Source organism: Nematostella vectensis, chromosome 14, assembly GCF_932526225.1.
Source record: "Nematostella vectensis chromosome 14, jaNemVect1.1, whole genome shotgun sequence".
Lineage (NCBI taxonomy): Eukaryota > Metazoa > Cnidaria > Anthozoa > Actiniaria > Edwardsiidae > Nematostella > Nematostella vectensis.
Window position 1 is genome coordinate 8,169,047 of NC_064047.1, and position 19,619 is coordinate 8,188,665.

The window sequence follows — 19,619 nt, forward strand, 5'->3', positions numbered from 1 at the left end:
TATCGTTAACACTTAAAATCACCTTAGTCATATACTATTATTATATCTTTCATTTTTTTTCTCCTTTTACTTATTTTTATTTGTAATAATTAAAGACTGGCCTAAAGTATGTGTGTCTTAAATCGCGGGTAAAGGGCGTCGGTACGGCTGGGCATCATGTTCAATACTGCTACGATTAAGTTTGTAAGAATTTCCTTTGTTTGTTCTCAAGCGAGTAAGGCTGTGCAAGCAATCCGGACAAGGATGCTTGGAGTAAGATGTTGATCATGGGTCAGTACGCAGCTCTTAAAAGCTGCAATTTGATTGGGCAAATGAACAATATCCGCACCTCGACACAAAGAACGAGAAGAATAAAGACAAAAGAACTCCTTTATAGAACAAAGATAATAGGCGACAAAACAGCTGCGTGCTTACTCCATACAGTCGGTGATTATGATATTGAAGCGATGATGATGTTGTGAAATAAAGGTGATAATAATAATGATGATGGAAATATTCACGATGGTGATTGTGTTGCTGGTGTTTGCATTGGCACCAGGTTCGTAGATTGTGCAGTAATGGTATTATAATGAGATGGGACAAGGTAAGCTGTAGAAATAACTTTATCTGGATGTTGAGACCCCTCCCACTTGATCCCTTCAAACTTACCTCTTTCTCTCTTCCTCCTCTTGCTTTCTCTTCCGTTCTTCCTCCTCGCGGCGTTTCCGTTCCAGTTCCATCTGTTCCTGGATCTTCCTGAGCCTCTCCTGTTCCTCAGCGATCTTTTGCTGCTTTTGTCGCTCGTTCAAATCCGCAAGATGGTGATTGACACGTTTCACCAGGTCACAGTACACCTCGTCAATCATCTTGCGTTTCATCATCGTCGACTGGAAAATATGGAAACCTTACCCTTTCGAGGAAAGAATGGAGTACGTTCACCGGAGGGGTTGGGGGTTAATAGAGCAAGAGAAATGAAATCGAGGACGGCTGAGAAAATGTGGAAATTACTTTACGCTAGCATACACCAAACCACAAAGTTTTACCGTTCATCAATTCGAGCTGAAATACCATAAAATATTTTCGTTGAAAGGCCCTACTCATCTAACTCTGAGTATCATGTCACGACAAATTTATCGCTACTAGTTTAGAGGTGAACGTCAAACGTGAAATCCTTTCTAGCCAACTCTCGTTTGAATCCAGTAGCTCTTGCATCTCTCTTCACAGAGGTCCCTCCCAACATTACACTCATTGTGCTTTTTTTTACTTGATTTCATGCCAACACCCAAAAAAACAAATAATGATTTTCTCCACGGCTCTAGCCTGGGACCAATAGATAAAGAGCCCAGTGTTTTATTCAAAGTTTAACTCAAAATTTTACTTATTTTATACATTTTGTTACTATATTTTATGCCAACGAGACCACTAGACAAAGAGCCATCTTCGCAGCTGTCTATTTAAAGTCTTTCGCAACATTCTACTATTTATATGCATTTTGTTACCATATCTTATGCCACAAGACACCTACACCAAATCATGGGTCACTCCAAGGCTCTAGCCTGGGACCACTAGACATAGAGCCATCTTCGCAGCTGTCTATTTAAAGTCTTTCGCAATTGTACTATTTATATGCATTCTTTATCATATTGTATGCCAAGAAGAAACCTAAGCCTAATCATTGTCTACTCGAAAGGCTCTAGCCTGGGACCACTAGACCATTACCTTGATCTTTTTGATGGCTGACTGCGTCGCGTTACGGAGGTCCTGGATCTGCTTGGATACCTTATCCTTATCCTTTTTCAAGCTTGAAGCTGTACAGATAACAAAGGGAAATCAACAAATCAACAGTCACAACTGAGTGTTGAGTGATGTAACCCTTCCATATCATCCGCGTTACCAAGGATTGGCTGAGGGGGGGGGGGGGAAGAGAAGAAATTACCCACTTTTTGTCCACCAAGGGGGCCTACGCACCACCACCTCCCCACCCGCCTGACTACGGACGACCTTCGTCTAAATAAGGCTCCTCTAGGTGTTTCTTTCAGCCTCGCGAAAGTCTGTCAAAGTATACTCTTTTATTCTCTTACAATGATACAATTTGAGAGAAGTTGATTTCTTCAAAATTGCGGCTTAAGGTTGTCTCGTGCCTAACATGGGACCATACTAAGACGGCTCACATCCATTCTGTGTCTTTTCAGGGGGAACGGGATGATGCTTTTCATCTGATTTATCAAATTACCTAGCTGTGCCAAGTTGTCAACCTGCACCTCAAGACGGCGAATCTTCATAATGCCTTGATACCTTGTGGGGAAAAATTCCAAGAATTAGATTTAATCGGTTTGTTGTGATATTCATGGCCGCAGAGCTCCAACCTCCACCCCCCTTAATTCCAATTATTGCCATATCAAACCCCCAGGCGATCTTTACCACAGCATAGCCGGAATATAAAAGAACCTGTGCCCTTGCCCAGCAAAACAAAGCCTACCCCGACAACATTTTCTAGCTATTGTGATGGTATTTCAAACCCATCCCTAACATAAGTAGCTTCATTCCACGCCTACACAAATCTAGAGATCATAACGTAACTGACATTCATAGTTAAATGGCTAAACACCATGACGTATATGTTATAGAATGAACGAAAGAAAACTACTGTCAATCTCTCTGCCAACTGTATCACCACAACAGTACGTTATCAAACTTCAGCCCAATGCATTTTTCTTGTTTTCAGGTTTATATATATCTGATGGAACGGCTGAAGACGGCAGGGATGAGTCCTGGTTCACGCCTACCTAGGCTTGTGTCTTGTGACGGCAATGAACATCTTGACTGTCTTCTGGATTCTAATGATCGCTTGAGTACGGAACTTGATCTTGTTGGCAACTGCAGAGGACAGAATAAATGCATTTTAAGCGAGAGTGATTAAAATTACGAGAGTATGATTAAGAGAATGATTCTTGATTTTGAAATGGAAATAAAATCGTTAAAGTGTAAACAAGGGCGGTTAAAAAAAGGCAGTCATAATACACCCTTTAAATTCATGAACATGACATTAATAACGATAGCGGCCGTAAAGGCGTTATTTATTGCTATCTATTAATGAAGCCGGGGGGTTATGATGATGACTTTTTCATGATAATATTGATGGTCTTTAAGCTGATACTGGTAATGATCGAGCTGCCTCCTGTGCCTACTGCTGATGATAGTGACGATGTTAGTTATGAATTCGGTCGTTATCGTGCTGCTACTGATGGTTTTGATGTTGGTGGTTATTATGCTGCTGATGACGATAGTTATCATGTTGGTCGTTATTGTGCTAATGACGATGTTAGTTATGAATTCGGTCCTAATTGTGCTGCTGGTAATGATAGTTACTGATGTTGGTCTTTGTAGTGCTGATGACGATAATGTATCGATCCTCTTATTACTCACGTTTGATGACTGACAGCGTTCCATATATGGCTCTTCTCCAGCGAGTTCGGATCAACCATGTCGTCACCTTGGAGACCAGCTTCTTCAAGTTCTCCGGGTCGGTCTGCATTACGGCGTCAAACTCTGCGAACTTGCGAGAAGACGCGACAAAATAAACAAACATCTATGTAAAAAACCTAGCGCAAAAAATCCCTAAAAACAAAAGAAGCCCACGACAATTATAATAAGTATTATAATAAGTTACCTTTCCTGGTCGGAAGAAAATCTTAGAGGAACCAAACTTGTAGTCCTTGTCGCTCATTCCAAGTGCGTGAAACAAAGCCTAAAAAATAAAGGTTAATTTAACCCTATGCAAGTAAAATTATAGACCATAGGTTTATCTATGCCAAATATAAATTTTGTAAATAGTTGAACGCTGTGTTAGGGTGCCTATCCCTGTAGTAGGAGAGCGGTTACGACATCGACTTACTCTGCAGAACATCCTTGGGTCCAGCCTTGCGAGCTTGCTGGGAAGGAAATTCTTGTACCTGACAAAAAAAAAGAGATTATGTGCAATATTATATGCATCTGAACAAACAACTAATTTAATTTTCGCAACAATCCACCATAAACTTATTTGTCTGAACTTTGCCACCTCTTTTGTATAATGTCTAGAACTACTACCACCCTCGCATTTCTTGTATCTAGTACTGATAACAACCCTCTCTCATAAACTCACGCCCAAAACACCCCACGCCGACAGTGCTGAAAAATGCAAGAAAGTTCCAGTACCGCGCGGTTAAACCAGCCTTTTTGTTTTGAAATGGCGGCATTTTACCGGCGAACTGTCACATTTTGGCGAATGCTAAGAAAACTAGACCAAACATAAGGCTATAATTTTCTTTATGACTCCCTCATTATCACACAAATCTGTCATCTTTTGTACAGTATGGTTTTAATGCTGTACAGTTAGTCAATACAGCAACTGAAGTCAGCCTTTCGTACCTTTACTCGAACGATTCAACACTACGATTGTGCTTGTTTTCTCCAGAGCACGCGCATGCGCATACGTTATTCAGCACTGTCCCCCACGCCCACCAGTCTACTCACATCTGATAGAGTTCTGTGAACTGTGTCCTAGAAGGCCAGCCATCTTGCATAAGCGCAAGCACAGATACCATTCCCGCGCACTCAAGTTGGCTGAGAATCGAGCCGCCTTCGAACAGGTTGGCACTCATTTTACCGTTGGGTTTGATGCACCTGATGAAACTAGCGCCCTGATAATCAAACACCGACAAACATTACGGTCATTGCCGATTGATGGAAATTATGCTGTGGACAGTCTATAGAGTCACACGTGTTTTAAACGCGGTTATTTTAGACTTTTAAACATCGTAAAAATAAAGTAGAAACATAGTAGCACGTGACTCACACGTGACTCACCGTGCTATCGAGCTTATCCATCAATTGCTGCAGCTGAGTCTGCAATAAAAAACAGCGGTCAGCGGCAAACGTAGTACGTAGCGTATAATTACAAAATAATTTTTGGAAATATTGAAGGGCACAGCACAACCAAAAAATAGGCCCGTAAACGTGCATGTAGCTACTGCAGGCAAGTATTTACAACTGTAATGTTATCATACATTTCTAGGTTATTTCTTATTATAATCATACTATAAAATGTATTGATGAGCGGTATCCAATGGATAAAAAAAGGAAGAAAAAATTATCAGAATACGGAATCAGATACCATGACCTTATGTCATCACTGCCATTAATGTTATTACTGCTATTAGGACACGTCGAGCATGACGAATTCCAGTTAGTTTTCTCTTTTACAAAAATAAAATACCCACAACAATTGATCACATTACTGTTGTACAATATGTATTTTGCATAATAATCTATAAGCATAATAATTCGATAAGTAAATTTGCGGGGGCATGTTTTTGTACGAAATAACTTAAGTTAATATGTTTGAACCTACAGAGAACCTCAATAAAGCTTTGCAACTTGACTTAATGTCAAAAGGAATCGGATACAGGCGAAAAAACTTGAGCTTCAATACCAAAGGAGAGCGTGTCTACATAAGATCGTGTGTTTCGGTACGTATTGCAAACTCTTTATAAATCAATAACCTGACGCAAAGTTTGAACGATCATAACTCGGAATGTGAATGGAATGCAGCCGCATTCGAGTTTAACAAACCAAGCTGCCGTAAGCGAATATGTAAAAATTTTTTAACAAAACCCAAAAGCTTTTAATTATTTACATATTCTCTTCTTTATAAAGTGATTCTAGACTGGCGCTTCGTAACGATCATATCACGAAGTGTATCCGAGGTCAAATTTTCCCAGCTAACCCCGCGGCAAATCTTACTTTTTTATTTATTTTTTCTTCGTGATGACATAGTAGCTACTCGCACATGCGCAGTAGCTACAAAAACGGAGAACAGCAAACAGGATAGGAACACACAATCCCAGCAGTCATCCCTCATACGAACAGCCAGGTTATTCTTTTATTATTGTTCATTATTGAAAATACAACGGTCTATTTGCAAGAAAATTTCAAAATAACCATCCATATGGAAGTCTGATATTTTATTAATGACATTTGATTGAAAGTTTCTCAGACACTTGCTTGAATTAGCCGATGGAAATTGATGCTTTGTGTGACTCGGTATTGAGCGGGAGCATAAAATGGCTGTGTGATTGGCCTTCTTTAAATCGATGGCCATTACTCACCCTGAATTTGCTACCGACGCTAACGAAGGCGAGTTTCTTGCTTCCTTGTCGCCCTGAGCCCGCCATAGTAACACCACCGATAATGCGGTCGCCGTTACCGGAAGCAGAGGGGAACAGGCTCTTTACGAATGAGTCCTTGCTTTCGCTGATGAGTTCGGCGAGGTCGTTATGGAGGGCATCGTTGTTCTTGTCGATGAACTCTTGCTGTTTACGCGAATAGTTATCGATTATTAAGAATCACATCTATCTTCTTTTGATTTTCTGGTGGATCCAGACTAAATTGAAGAGGGGGTATGAGGGGGTTGGCGTGGGTTTTGACAAATAAGAAAATGCAACACAAAGTAGGTCCAAAGAAACGAACTTAGACAATGGTCACTTGAGGAACTTGAGGTAGACACGTCGTGTTGTTAAAAAAGCGAAGTTTAAAATACGCATTGTAAAGCGTATTTAAGTTTATATACGCTTTGGGTGATATACAGGATATTCTTATGGTGTTTGGGAGGTGCGCTTATCTATAGGGATTCAAAATTAGAATGGGAGCTGGAGGGTGTCTTAACCAAGCAACAGCTATGGAATATACAGTAGTGGAATATACCGTGTGGTAGCAAACAGCTCCTGCGAAATGTCTGATCAGAAATCCCTCATCGTCCCGCAGATTCCTGTGGTACATTAGCGGAGATTTCCTTGGGAGCTGGAAACAACAAATACATGAATAAGATTGACCGACAATCGGTTCAAGATGTATCCCAATGCAATGCAAAAGACTTTTCGTCCCAGGTTGACCACCCACTGCTAGCCGGAAGTGATTCTTCCCACCACTAACCGGATGTGATTCTTCCCACCGCTAATCGGTAGTGGATTCGACTCACCAATAACCGGATGTTATTTCACTCACCGCTAGCCGGTAGTGGATTCGACCCACCAATAACCGGAAGTTATTCCACTCACCGCTAGCCGGTAGTGGATTCGACCCACCAATAACCGGAAGTTATTCCACTCACCGCTAGCCGGAAGTGATTCTTGTGTTTGAGGTGAATGTCCGAAGTGAAGTGTGCGCTTGTTGGTTTAGGCAGTTTGCTTTCTTCATCCAAAATATCCAGAATTCCAGTCTTCTTTGCTTCGATTAGATCTGCATACGGTACAAGGCGTCAGGACAAAGATGTTAGTACAAAAAGGTAAACGCCATATGTGAAAATAAAAGGAGGAGGAGTAGAAAAACAGCAAGGACAAAGAGAAGAAGAATTTCGAACAGAAGAAGATGATGAGGATGACGAAGAAGAAGAAAAGCAGGAGAGAGAGAACAAGAACAAAAAGAAAGGTGTTAAAAGGGGTTTAGATGATCAAAAAAAAGACAAGAAAACGACGGCGATGGAGAAAAAGACAATGAAAAAGACAAAGAACAACAACAAAGACTAAGAGATGACAAAATAAAAAGAACAGGAGATGAGAAGGCAGGGGGAAAACATGTAACGGGAGGGGTGGGGATCAGACTTGCCTATGTTGGGAGGGGTGGGGATCATACTTGCCTTTGTAGGGAGGGATGGGGATCATATTTGCCTATGCAGGGAGGGGTGGGGATCTGGCTTGCCTATGAAGGGAGGGATGGGGATCATACTTGCCTATGTAGGAAGGGGTGGGGATAAGACTTGCCTATGTAGGGAAGGGTGGGGATCTTACTTACCTATTCAGGGAGGGGTGGGGATCTGGCTTGCCTATGTAGGGAGGGGTGGGGATCTGGCTTGCCTATGTAGGGAGGGATGGGGATCATACTTGCCTATGTAGGGAGGGGTGTGGATCAGACTTGCCTATGTAGGGAGGGGTGGGGATCTTACTTGCCTATTCAGGGAGGGGTGGGGATATGGCTTGGCTATGTAGGGAGGGGTGGGGATCTGGCTTGCCTATGTAGGGAGGGATTGGGATCATACTTGCCTATGTAGGGAGGGGTGTGGATCAGGCTAGCCTATGTAGGGAGGGGTGGGGGTCTGGCATGCCTATGTAGGGAGGGGTGGGGATCAGACTTGCCTATGTAGGGAGGGGTGGGGATCAGACTTGCCTATCTAGGGAGGGGTGGGGACCTGGCTTACTTATGTACCCCTGAATTACCTATGCAATCCTGATTATCCATGTACTTGACTGTTTTCACTCCCAGGCCCTCGCGATCGTACAATTCTTGTTCCTGCATAGGAAAACATCCACCCTTTTGTATAATAGACCAACAAAACCTTTCACTGACAAACAACCTCGTAAGCTTGCATTTTATTAGACTTGGCTACACAGGCTCCGAGGTTTGTGCTGTTCGACGGTTCAGTTGAAGACAGACAGAAACTTACATTGAAATGAATCTGTCTCGCTAATGTCACGCACAAGACTGTAACTCATGTTACACAAGTAGTGCACTTTCTAATCTCTAAAATCTCGACATCTATGAAATAAATAAATTACTAAATGGAAAATGCTTGTACGATTTTTATGTACTCGTTGATGCGTTGGGATTGAAGCCATTTAAATGCAGTGAAAAAAAACCTTTCGTCCTATCAGAACCGCGAACGAATTTTCTTCACTGTGAAAAAACATCGTTTGCGCCTCTGATTTAATGAGACCAGTTAACGAGCGAAAATTTACAGAATATGTTTTTTTAGTGAGCATATATGTTTCTCAGTATGTATATAATAAAATGATATATATTTTAATAATATATATCAAATAATACATTTTAGGCAGCATAACATGTAAAGTGTAGTGTAGTATTGCAAACGCAGGTGAAGGCATGTATTACGATCAAATGATCGTCGTCAAAAGCCTAATAATACACCTATTTCAAATAAGGAAAATGCCCCAAGCAGTTTGGAAAAAAAATTGTTTTCTTGTATAGATGCGTTCATTCATTACATGGTTCTCACATAAAGGCACTCGCAGTTTCCACTTTTTAAAGTCAAACCTAATTGAAATAAGTGTATACCATCATAAAAGATATAGCCTGCTCATACATAATACGCTTCCATACAAACAAGATAAAGAATAACTCTATCTATCTGAGATCTATGCCCGAATAAATAAGTTTGTTTTCACAGCATAAATACTCTGAACAATTATGTACACATGGGATAAATGAGAAAGGCAAGCAAAAACACATAGTTGATAAATAGATAACTATATTACAAACTTAATTATAAAAAAAACCTGGTTGTGGTTATAAATTTTTATCTCAAATTCTGTTCAGAATTTCTTGTGCAGGACACGAACTGCTCGCCTCTCTCCCTGGAACATATCTGTGACACTGCATATGGCCACACGCTTGGGTCGCTCTTGCTCTTGTTTTGCAGCTTTTTTCCCAGCGATTTTCTTGGCATCTCCCCGTTGAACCACGGCTCTTGCAGACTTCAAACCCCCTTTCTTGCTACATTTGTCTTTCTGCTTCATCTCTTGAACACTCTCCTTCGGCATGACTTGTGTTTCGGCTTTCTGTTTTCTGGGCAGTTCTTTCTTCGTTGTACGTCTTGAAAGGGGTTTTAAGTTTTGAAAAGTTCCCTCGTCTTCGTTTAATTCTTCTTGTACTGCGGCCAAGTTGAAAACTTGTCCCACACGGCGAGGTGAGGCGGACGGCTCTCGCTCGCGTTTCGCTCGAACAACAGAAAGGGTTTTTTCTTCCGCCGGACATGGCGTCCTGGTTGAGCGACGGAGGGTCACCCCGACAGTTTAAAGGCGCAGGAACACACCTAGGTTTAGATTGAACCTTGACTAAAGGCATTTCCTTCGTTTGACTGATTTCAATTCCCGATAAAGTTCACAAGGGCCAGTTCGCTTTAAATGCAAGCACTGAAGGAAATGGCGCTCTTACTTAGTGGTTGCTGAGTAAGGACGCTTGAGGGAAAACTTTTTACAGCCAGGCCAACTGAAATGACGTCATTAATATAGTTCGAAAACGAGCTATGAATAAAATTGTGAAAAAAGTAGTATTTAAATCGAACTGAGATTGAGATCTCTTGATTTTTTACCTAATTTTGGGAGTTTTTGATCGGATAACACGAACTTAGCCAGACCTATAGACCTTGAATTCCCTATAACTCAAATTAAAGTTAAATGGAGTAACGTGTCTCGTGTTTGTGGCAAAACAGTCACGTTTTGACTTTCATAAATACCTCAACCAGAGCACGGTATTCATGAGAATGTTATCCTAATTTGGGGATGACTTGGGTAACACGATCCTGATTGGTTGATGGTTGGTGTAACGCGATCCTGATTGGTTGATGGCTGGTGTAACGCGATCCTGATTAATGGATGGCTGGGCTGGTATAATGCGATACTTATTTGTGGGTAGCTGATGTAACTCGATCATGATTGATGGATGGCTCTTGAACTCTTGATTGGTGGGTAGCTGGTGTAATGTTAGTCAGTCGTCACGGTTATTAGGTGGCTGTTAAATGAAACTTAGCCCGCCTCCTAAAAAAATATCCACTCTTTCAAATGGAATTTAAAAACAGGTTCGTATGTATTACATTTTCTAGCAATATCATGAAACTGTTATAACTCTATCAAGAATAAAACAAACGACATGAATAATCAAGCAAATTTAAATTCAAATAGAGAGTCAGCAAAAGGACCACCAAAGAAATAATTTAGAACTTAAAGAAGGAGTTTCGACTTATCAGAATGGACTATAAAATAGAAAAATATCATAAGCATAGAACAAATTTTCGCAATAAGTATTCTATTTTTTAGCAATTTTTAGTATATTTATTCAAAACATTGTATATATTTTTTCTAAAAAAAATCTTGTTGTCGTTTTTGTGGTGTGCTATTCCTGGTTATTTTCTAATTATCTTTACTCCAAATAATACCCTGCACTTATTGACCAATCTGTTACCCTGGCAAGTCGGTATAGGACGAAATGATATTCGTCATATCTACATCTAGCCAATCATATTTCGGTACAAAATATGCTTTTCGTAATATTTCGGTAGTTTTTCGCCAAAATAACTGGTATCACGTGATAATGCCGTGGTATCACGTGATAATGACGCACTGGATGGACGCAAAACAACGTCACAAGTCACAACTTTTTTTAACCATAAAATCGCTCTATCAGATTTGTACGCAGAATGAACTTTCAAGCAAACCAGTCGCTTTGAAGACAAAAAAGAGAAACATTTTCTAATCCAGACAGATCGCAACGAGCTATATTTTGTTATACTAACATATATAACGAGAGATAAAAATAATACTGAAAATGAGTGCACAGAAAATCAAGAGCACTGATCCGCAGCCCAGTAAACAACTCAAAATGACAGTAACTCGTTTGGTTCCTTCTCACAGGAGCGCACCAAGAAGCACTTACAAAATGGAGGTGCCGAAACGAGAACGAGACTTATCCCAAAGCCACCACCACCACTGGTTCAAAACCAAACGAATATCGAAGCACGCAGCGAACAAGCTACAGATATTCAGCTACCTGTAGTAGTGAAGGAGAAGAGAAAAGATCAGGCCAGGAACAGCAAACCGAAAGTGCTAGACAGTCTGTTTGGACCGAGTTCTCGCAAAGCAACAGGTAAGACCGTAGTGGAAAAGGCCAAACAAGAGAAACTTCAAAGCAGAAAGGACAGCGAGAGGCCCCCCAAGACGATAGTACCGAGACAAGATGGCAAGCAAGTGACTGACAAGAAAACAACGGCCAACAAGACGGAACAGGAGCGACCCAAGCGTGTGGCCCTATGCAGTGTCACAGATATGTTCCAGGGAGAGAGGCGAGCAGTTCGTGTCCTGCACAAGAAATTCTGAACAATCAGAAAATACACTCGAGACACAGTTACCTGCGGCACATGGAACGCTTTAAATAACGGACATATGTTTAGATTAAATTAATATTAAATATGAATTTTTTGCATGAGACGTTTGTGTTACGTTTAACATACTTATTTGTATATGCTGTAGCAAGCTGTAGATAAGTATAGATCAACGCAGATGGCAAATGCCAAATAGCAAATGGTCTTCATGTATGCAACATGTATGCACTTTTCTGTCAGATGAAAAACTAATTCCTGAGCAGGCCTCAAATATGGTGGTTGGGGAGATCCAGTTGTTTTTGCTTGTAATATATTATTGCAGACTATAGGGTTGTTATTGAATGACAATCATATTCAATCATAGCAATCATTTTAGAAGCTACTGAATAAATTTCAATCTTTTACAAATCCTAAATAAATGCTTATAAGCCCTTGAAAAAAGTGTATTATGCTAGAGATAGAGGGTGGGTGGGTGTGTGTGTTGGATGGGGTGGGGGGTGACATTGTCCCCTTTTAATGTATGAATAATGCTGCACCGATTTCTAACAACAAGAGCAACTACAAAAATACGAGCTAACCCTCTCAAAGTCCGCCTAGGATGGGTGTTTTTAAATCACGCCAAACCAAACCTTTAATTGACGAAAGTCTTAGGCAAACAATTATCATTATTCTTGAATAAAAAAGTTCATTTGTACAACAAAAATTAAAAGCATCACATGCCGTATCCCGATATGACCAACAGTCTCAACTATAATGGACCTCTTATAATGAAATAAAATACTTTTTTGACCATATCTTGGTACAGTTTCCTCGGTCATGGCTCTTGGAATTCTAGTTAGCGTATCTGTTTGAAAATCCCTCATAGTTTTAGTATTTCTCGGTCATGTCGTGGCTATTCTAGTTGTAATATTTCTCGGTCATTTTTATGAAGTCTAGTTTGAGTATTTCTCGGTCATGTCTTGTTAATTCTTTAAGTATCTCTCGGTCGAGCTTTGGTTACTCTAGTTAGCGTACCTGTTTCAAAATCCCTCGTAGTTTAAAGTTCCATGTCTTTGTCATTCTAGTTTGAGTATTTATCGGTCATTTCTTAGTTATTCTATCTATCGCACCTGTTTTAAAAATCCGTCATAGTATTTCTCGGTCAATTCGGGGTTATTCTAGATAGCGTACCTGTTTGAGGATCCCTCATAAGTTAAGTATTTCTCGGTCATGTCGGGGTTATTCTAGTAAGCGTACCTGTTTGAGAATCCTATCGTTGAAGAACTGCTGCAGCTTCTCGTTACAGTAGTTGATGCAAAACTGCTCAAAGCTGTTCAGCTCATAGTATTCTGAGAATAATCAAACTCATCCATCAACACCACTAGAATGCGCTAAAAATGCTTAGAAAAAAACGGGTTTTGATGATCGCACAACAACATGAAGCGTGACATTCCGTTTCACAGCGCACGAGACTGGATTGTGTGACGTTGGATTGCGTGACGTTTCAAAAGCATGACGCTTGCCGTGCCATTTCAGATTTGTGCAGTTAGATTGCGTGACGCGTGATATTTGAGCATAATTTGTTACCTCGGATTGCATGGCCCTCGACTTAAGATTGCATGACGCGTGACATAGTACGATATGGTTTTGCGTTACATACCAAAACCAGCAATGTCCAGTACGCCGATGTAAGTGAATGAACTGGTGAATGGGAAACACTGATTGACCTGCGCCACGATGTGGTCAAACAGCTTCGTGTAGATGGACTTGGCAAGCGCGTCACGCGCGGCGTAAGCCTGCTCGAGCTTCAGAGGCACCCTGTCACGCAACGAAATTAGCCGATCACAAGATGTCGTGACAACGAATGCGTAGGGTGCAGAAGGGAAGTGAACCATTAAAGCTGTTATGGTGATACAATGAACGTTTAAGTTGTATGCGTTTGATGCATCCATAGAACCATCTGTGTAAAGCTGTTTCTATGCACTAAACAAAATATACGATACGATACGATAAAGAGAATAACTGCGTCACATGCGCACCGTGCGGTTATCTTAATAAGATGTTGTGTTTTGATGAAGAGGAAAATAAATTATGATAAATTCCGTCAAACAACATATGGGCGTGACTAAATATGTCACGTGACTTATTATGTTACGTGACTAATTATGTCATGTGACATGTTACATGAAATTAGACTGCGTGACAGATTAACAACTTCGCGTCGGTACCAACAAAGTAAGACTGGCGTGACATCCCTAACACTTCACGTGGTGGTTATCCCAGTTAATTGTTGATTTCTGGTTATTAGATTAATGTGAGTATTAGTATCATCAAATGATAATAACAATATAGGGTGATGCGGGGTGGGGCCTGGTTCGGACCTGACGTCAGCGCCGCCCGCGCTCATGAGACGAGTGGTCAGCGCCTGTTGGAGTTCCTCGGGGGAGACGCCGAGTAGCTTGGCTGTGATATTGACTTCATCGCTGCACTTTGAGGACACCTGACAGCCCCCTGAGAATAAGCGCACGCATCGGTAACTAATTGGTAAAAGGAGCCGACCATTTAACTTTTGAGGGATGAGGGGGCGAGCTTATTGAATTACAATTCTTGCATCGTTTGGTCCAATACATAACAAGCCCCACTACACGACAAAGAATATTCTGCACGACAGTTTTAAAAAATAATTCTGCTTAAACAAGGACCCGGTCCACGAAAGGCTCAGTTGTCAGTAAACTGCCATGCGGTGCGGAGCTCCGGAGTTCAGTCAAGCGTGTCTTGTTTGCCCATGAGGAGCGAAAACCAAACTAAACTTTTGAAGCGCTTTTCTTCTCGTTTGCTCGGTTTTATTTTCTCTTTGCTATTAACATTGAATATCCCGCCAAAAGAGCAGGAATTTTCAGCAAAAATTAGTTCAAATTATTAACGATCAGGGGCGTACGCAGGATTTTAACAAGTTGCAGTCAAAGCATTCAGAAGCTGAATGAAGGCGTGGCCCCTCATCCCGCATCCCCGTAAAGTTTTCATAGCTCCCACTTTTGGGTTTGAAATTGGCGCCAATGCGTCAGACTTTTGAGAGTATTACACGATCCTCTGTCATCCTCAATCTGAAATAGGACTTCAGTCGTCGCGTGGCACTGAACGACATAACAATATGTTTGGAAATCGTCTGTAGACCACCATGATTAAAAACATTATAGTTTTTATCCTCATCATTTAAATAAAACTACGTACGTAAACATTTGATTCTTTCCCGTTGTTATGAAGATAAGATCGCCAATTTTTTTTCGCAGTCCAGTGACTGCAGGCCTATAGGCTGCGTACGCCCCTGACGATAACAGAACTAAAAAGTCTCACTACCGACGCAATGTTACCGCGTGTTGTCATCTTGAAATTTGAATTTTACTTAGCTCAAAGGGGGCGGAGCTAAGCCCTTTTATAGTGCGGGTCCTTGTTTAAACAAAAAGGCCCCTAACCCCCCTCCCCTCATAAGCAAAATGGTAGAACCCTAAGGAAGTAAGGAACACGGTCCCCTTTCTTATCTTGCGTGTAATCAGTTTTGATATCTCCAAGAGGGTCACCCTAAATTGTATGTGTGGGGCATGGTGCGGGAGTTCCTATGGTAAAAAATTTGTTCTCTCTTTTCTTGCGCATTTATCAATATCCTCAAATAGGGTGCGGTAGGAAAGGGTGCCATTTCTTACCATTTGTGTCATCGATATCCTCAAATTTGATATTTATAATTGGGGTGTTGATATACTCTGTGTTGTAAGGTTGGGGCGGGTACTATTATTCATATTATACAAAGTGCTTAACCCTTTTCTTACCATGTGTGTCATCGATATCCTCAAATTTGATATTTATAATTGGGGTGTTGATATACCCTGTGTTGTAAGGTTGGGGCGGGTACTATTATTCATATTATACAGAGTGCTTAACCCTTTTCTTACCATGTGTGTCATCGATATCCTCAAATTTGATATTTATAATTGGGGTGTTGATATACCCTGTGTTGTAAGGTTGGGGCAGGTACTATTATTCATATTATACAGAGTGCTTAACCCTTTTCTTACCATGTGTGTCATCAATATCCTCAAATTTGATATTTATAATTGGGGTGTTGATATACCCTGTGTTGTAAGGTTGGGGCGGGTACTATTATTCATATTATACAGAGTGCTTAACCCTTTTCTTACCATGTGTGTCATCGATATCCTCAAATATAATGTTCCCAAGGTGCAGCACGGCTGCCACTACACGGTAAATGTTTGATTTCTCTTCTTTTGAGAACCCGACGTTATCCATGGAGGCATCCATGCGTTTGAAGTCACTTGTGTCATCCAGGTTTGGATCAGACAGAGAGCCTTGGTTCAGGTACTAACAGTAAACGATGATGCATTACAAACTACATCCTAGGACTACAGCAGAGTGATTAAAAAGACGAACACCTAAACCATCACCAACAAAATTGACTCCATGGTCGCCAACTTAGTAATCTTGATAACCATTACCATCAAAATAGTCTATAGCAAATGGTTATTATAATTCTTTTCAGCAGCATCTTTTTCACCAACACCCCAAATTATTAGCCTCATCATTTACTATCACCCTCACCACACTGTGCATCATAATCATCATCACCACAACACTATCAGCATCATGATCACCATTACCATAATCATAATCAACAGTACAGCCATAAAAGTGGATGTAAATATCATCAGCATGTTATCATCAGAGCAGTAGCAGGCCATGTAAGATTGGGGGGCACAATACAGAAACTATTGGGGGGGGGGACACCCACACCCCTACTGGCCATTTCCTTATAATTGTGTGAAAATATTGGGGGAGCATATGCCCCCAGTGCCCCACCCCCTGCTATGGCCCTGATCATCAGCATCATCTTACGTTGAAGTCCTGTGCACGTGTCAGTCTGAGCATGTCTTTTATCTGTTTTGGTGCCCCTGCACAGAGCCGGTAGAACACATGATAGTTGCGCTCTCCTTTGGATTGCATACAAATCCGGGACTGTTCAAGCAAGTAATGGGATATGAAACCGCCGACAACAATAACCTGTGGGTACAGGAAAGCAGCATATTATGGCATTGTCTAGGGTCGTAACTCCCATAAAGCAACATGGTCCTACCCTCATACTGTTCTTACCTTCTCATTAAAGTGCACCTCAACGTATTTGCCAAAACGGCTGCTGTTGATGTTTCTCATGGTTTTTGCATTACCAAATGACTCCAGCAAAGGATTAGCTATGTGACAAACAATATAAAGACAAATTACTCTAGTAACTTGACTCTCATACTTTTGTTAAAACTTTCTTATTAGATTTTAACACCCCACATTTAACAGGGTTCTGACAGTGAACTGTTAATCCAGTTTTCTTGGTCACTTTTATTTACCAATCCCGTTTACCCCAAATCCTGTTCCCCTTCCAGTTCCTAGCTAAAATCCTGCTCCTGTAAACCCAATTCCTAGCCTAAAGAAAGGGTGAATACCAGCTCTCACTTTACCCCTTTAGGATCCTGAAATTGAGTATATGTTCATATTATATATATATATATGCCTTATTGTTCTTAAACAATCACAATCGAGACTCCACGGTATTAGATGATTTCACTTTTACCTTCTACAATTCTCTGTTCTATTCTTCCCTGATCTCCAGATCCCCAGGATTCTGTGAGATATCTGGAAAAACAATGAATTGCAATAGTGTATATTGAATGGCGATAGTGTGAAAGGGGTGGTGATAGTGAGGGAGATAGTGAAAGATATAGTTGGCGATAGTGAAGGAGATGATTGTGTAGGATGCATGGTGATAATGTAAAAGGGGTGGTGATAGTGTAGGATGGGTTCTAATGGTGAAAGGTAGGTGGTGATAGTGTAGGATGGTTTGTGATAGTGTAGGATGGGTTCTAATGGTGAAAGTTAGGTGGTGATAGTGTAGGATGGTTTGTGATAGTGTAGGATGGGTTCTAATGGTGAAAGGTAGGTGGTGATAGTATAGGATGGTTTTGATAGTGTAGGATGGGTTCTAATGGTGAAAGGTAGGTGGTGATAGTGTAGGATGGTTTTGATAGTGTAGGATGGGTTCTAATGGTGAAAGTTAGGTGGTGATAGTATAGGATGGTTTTGATAGTGTAGGATGGGTTCTAATGGTGAAAGGTAGGTGGTGATAGTGTAGGATGGTTTTGATAGTGTAGGATGGGTTCTAATGGTGAAAGGTAGGTGGTGATAGTGTAGGATGGGTTCTAATGGTGAAAGTTAGGTGGTGATAGTATAGGATGGTTTTGATAGTGTAGGATGGGTTCTAATGGTGAAAGGTAGGTGGTGATAGTGTAGGATGGTTTGTGATAGTGTAGGATGGGTTCTAATGGTGAAAGGTAGGTGGTGATAGTGTAGGATGGTTTGTGATAGTGTAGGATGGGTTCTAATGGTGAAAGGTAGGTGGTGATAGTGTAGGATGGTTTGTGATAGTGTAGGATGGGTTCTAATGGTGAAAGGTAGGTGGTGATAGTGTAGGATGGTTTTGATAGTGTAGGATGGGTTCTAATGGTGAAAGGTAGGTGGTGATAGTGTAGGATGGTTTGTGATAGTGTAGGATGGGTTCTAATGGTGAAAGGTAGGTGGTGATAGTATAGGATGGTTTTGATAGTGTAGAATGGGTTCTAATGGTGAAAGGTAGGTGGTGATAGTGTAGGATGGTTTTGATAGTGTAGGATGGGTTCTAATGGTGAAAGTTAGGTGGTGATAGTATAGGATGGTTTTGATAGTGTAGGATGGGTTCTAATGGTGAAAGTTAGGTGGTGATAGTATAGGATGGTTTTGATAGTGTAGGATGGATTCTAATGGTGAAAGGTAGGTGGTGATAGTGTAGGATGGTTTTGATAGTGTAGGATGGGTTCTAATGGTGAAAGGTAGGTGGTGATAGTGTAGGATGGGTTCTAATGGTGAAAGTTAGGTGGTGATAGTATAGGATGGTTTTGATAGTGTAGGATGGGTTCTAATGGTGAAAGTTAGGTGGTGATAGTATAGGATGGTTTTGATAGTGTAGGATGGGTTCTAATGGTGAAAGGTAGGTGGTGATAGTGTAGGATGGTTTTGATAGTGTAGGATGGGTTCTAATGGTGAAAGTTAGGTGGTGATAGTATAGGATGGTTTTGATAGTGTAGGATGGGTTCTAATGGTGAAAGGTAGGTGGTGATAGTATAGGATGGTTTTGATAGTGTAGGATGGGTTCTAATGGTGAAAGGTAGGTGGTGATAGTGTAGGATGGTTTGTGATAGTGTAGGATGGGTTCTAATGGTGAAAGGTAGGTGGTGATAGTGTAGGATGGTTTTGATAGTGTAGGATGGGTTCTAATGGTGAAAGGTAGGTGGTGATAGTGTAGGATGGTTTTGATAGTGTAGGATGGGTTCTAATGGTGAAAGGTAGGTGGTGATAGTGTAGGATAGTTTGTGATAGTGTAGGATGGGTTCTAATGGTGAAAGGTAGGTGGTGATAGTGTAGGATGGTTTGTGATAGTGTAGGATGGGTTCTAATGGTGAAAGGTAGGTGGTGATAGTGTAGGATGGTTTTGATAGTGTAGGATGGGTTCTAGTAAAAGGCAGGAGGGGATAGTGTAGGATGGGAGGTGATAGCAATGGATGGATGCTGATAGGGAAGATGTGTCTCTATCCTCAATGTAACCTCTAGCAGGTCTAGCAAATATTATCAGATCTTACAA

The 19,619-nt window shown here is 41.0% G+C and overlaps 1 protein-coding gene across 1 annotated transcript in view; it reads right to left on the reverse strand.

Moving 5' to 3' along the window:
• LOC5507478 (unconventional myosin-VI) overlaps positions 1 to 19,619 on the reverse strand; it is a 31,196-nt gene that overhangs the window by 7,994 nt on the left and 3,583 nt on the right. Inside the window, exons 7-26 of the mRNA XM_048721426.1 lie at positions 17,520 to 17,581; positions 17,048 to 17,145; positions 16,793 to 16,957; positions 16,081 to 16,261; positions 14,269 to 14,398; positions 13,548 to 13,705; positions 13,145 to 13,236; positions 8,232 to 8,304; positions 7,130 to 7,257; positions 6,724 to 6,819; positions 6,129 to 6,332; positions 4,828 to 4,866; positions 4,495 to 4,661; positions 3,875 to 3,932; positions 3,650 to 3,727; positions 3,406 to 3,535; positions 2,766 to 2,856; positions 2,213 to 2,274; positions 1,699 to 1,787; positions 649 to 866 (exon numbers count right to left, since the gene is read on the reverse strand). Of these exons, the coding sequence (XP_048577383.1) occupies positions 649 to 866; positions 1,699 to 1,787; positions 2,213 to 2,274; positions 2,766 to 2,856; positions 3,406 to 3,535; positions 3,650 to 3,727; positions 3,875 to 3,932; positions 4,495 to 4,661; positions 4,828 to 4,866; positions 6,129 to 6,332; positions 6,724 to 6,819; positions 7,130 to 7,257; positions 8,232 to 8,304; positions 13,145 to 13,236; positions 13,548 to 13,705; positions 14,269 to 14,398; positions 16,081 to 16,261; positions 16,793 to 16,957; positions 17,048 to 17,145; positions 17,520 to 17,581 (2,319 nt within the window). The remainder of the gene's footprint in view (positions 1 to 648; positions 867 to 1,698; positions 1,788 to 2,212; positions 2,275 to 2,765; positions 2,857 to 3,405; positions 3,536 to 3,649; positions 3,728 to 3,874; positions 3,933 to 4,494; positions 4,662 to 4,827; positions 4,867 to 6,128; positions 6,333 to 6,723; positions 6,820 to 7,129; positions 7,258 to 8,231; positions 8,305 to 13,144; positions 13,237 to 13,547; positions 13,706 to 14,268; positions 14,399 to 16,080; positions 16,262 to 16,792; positions 16,958 to 17,047; positions 17,146 to 17,519; positions 17,582 to 19,619) is intronic.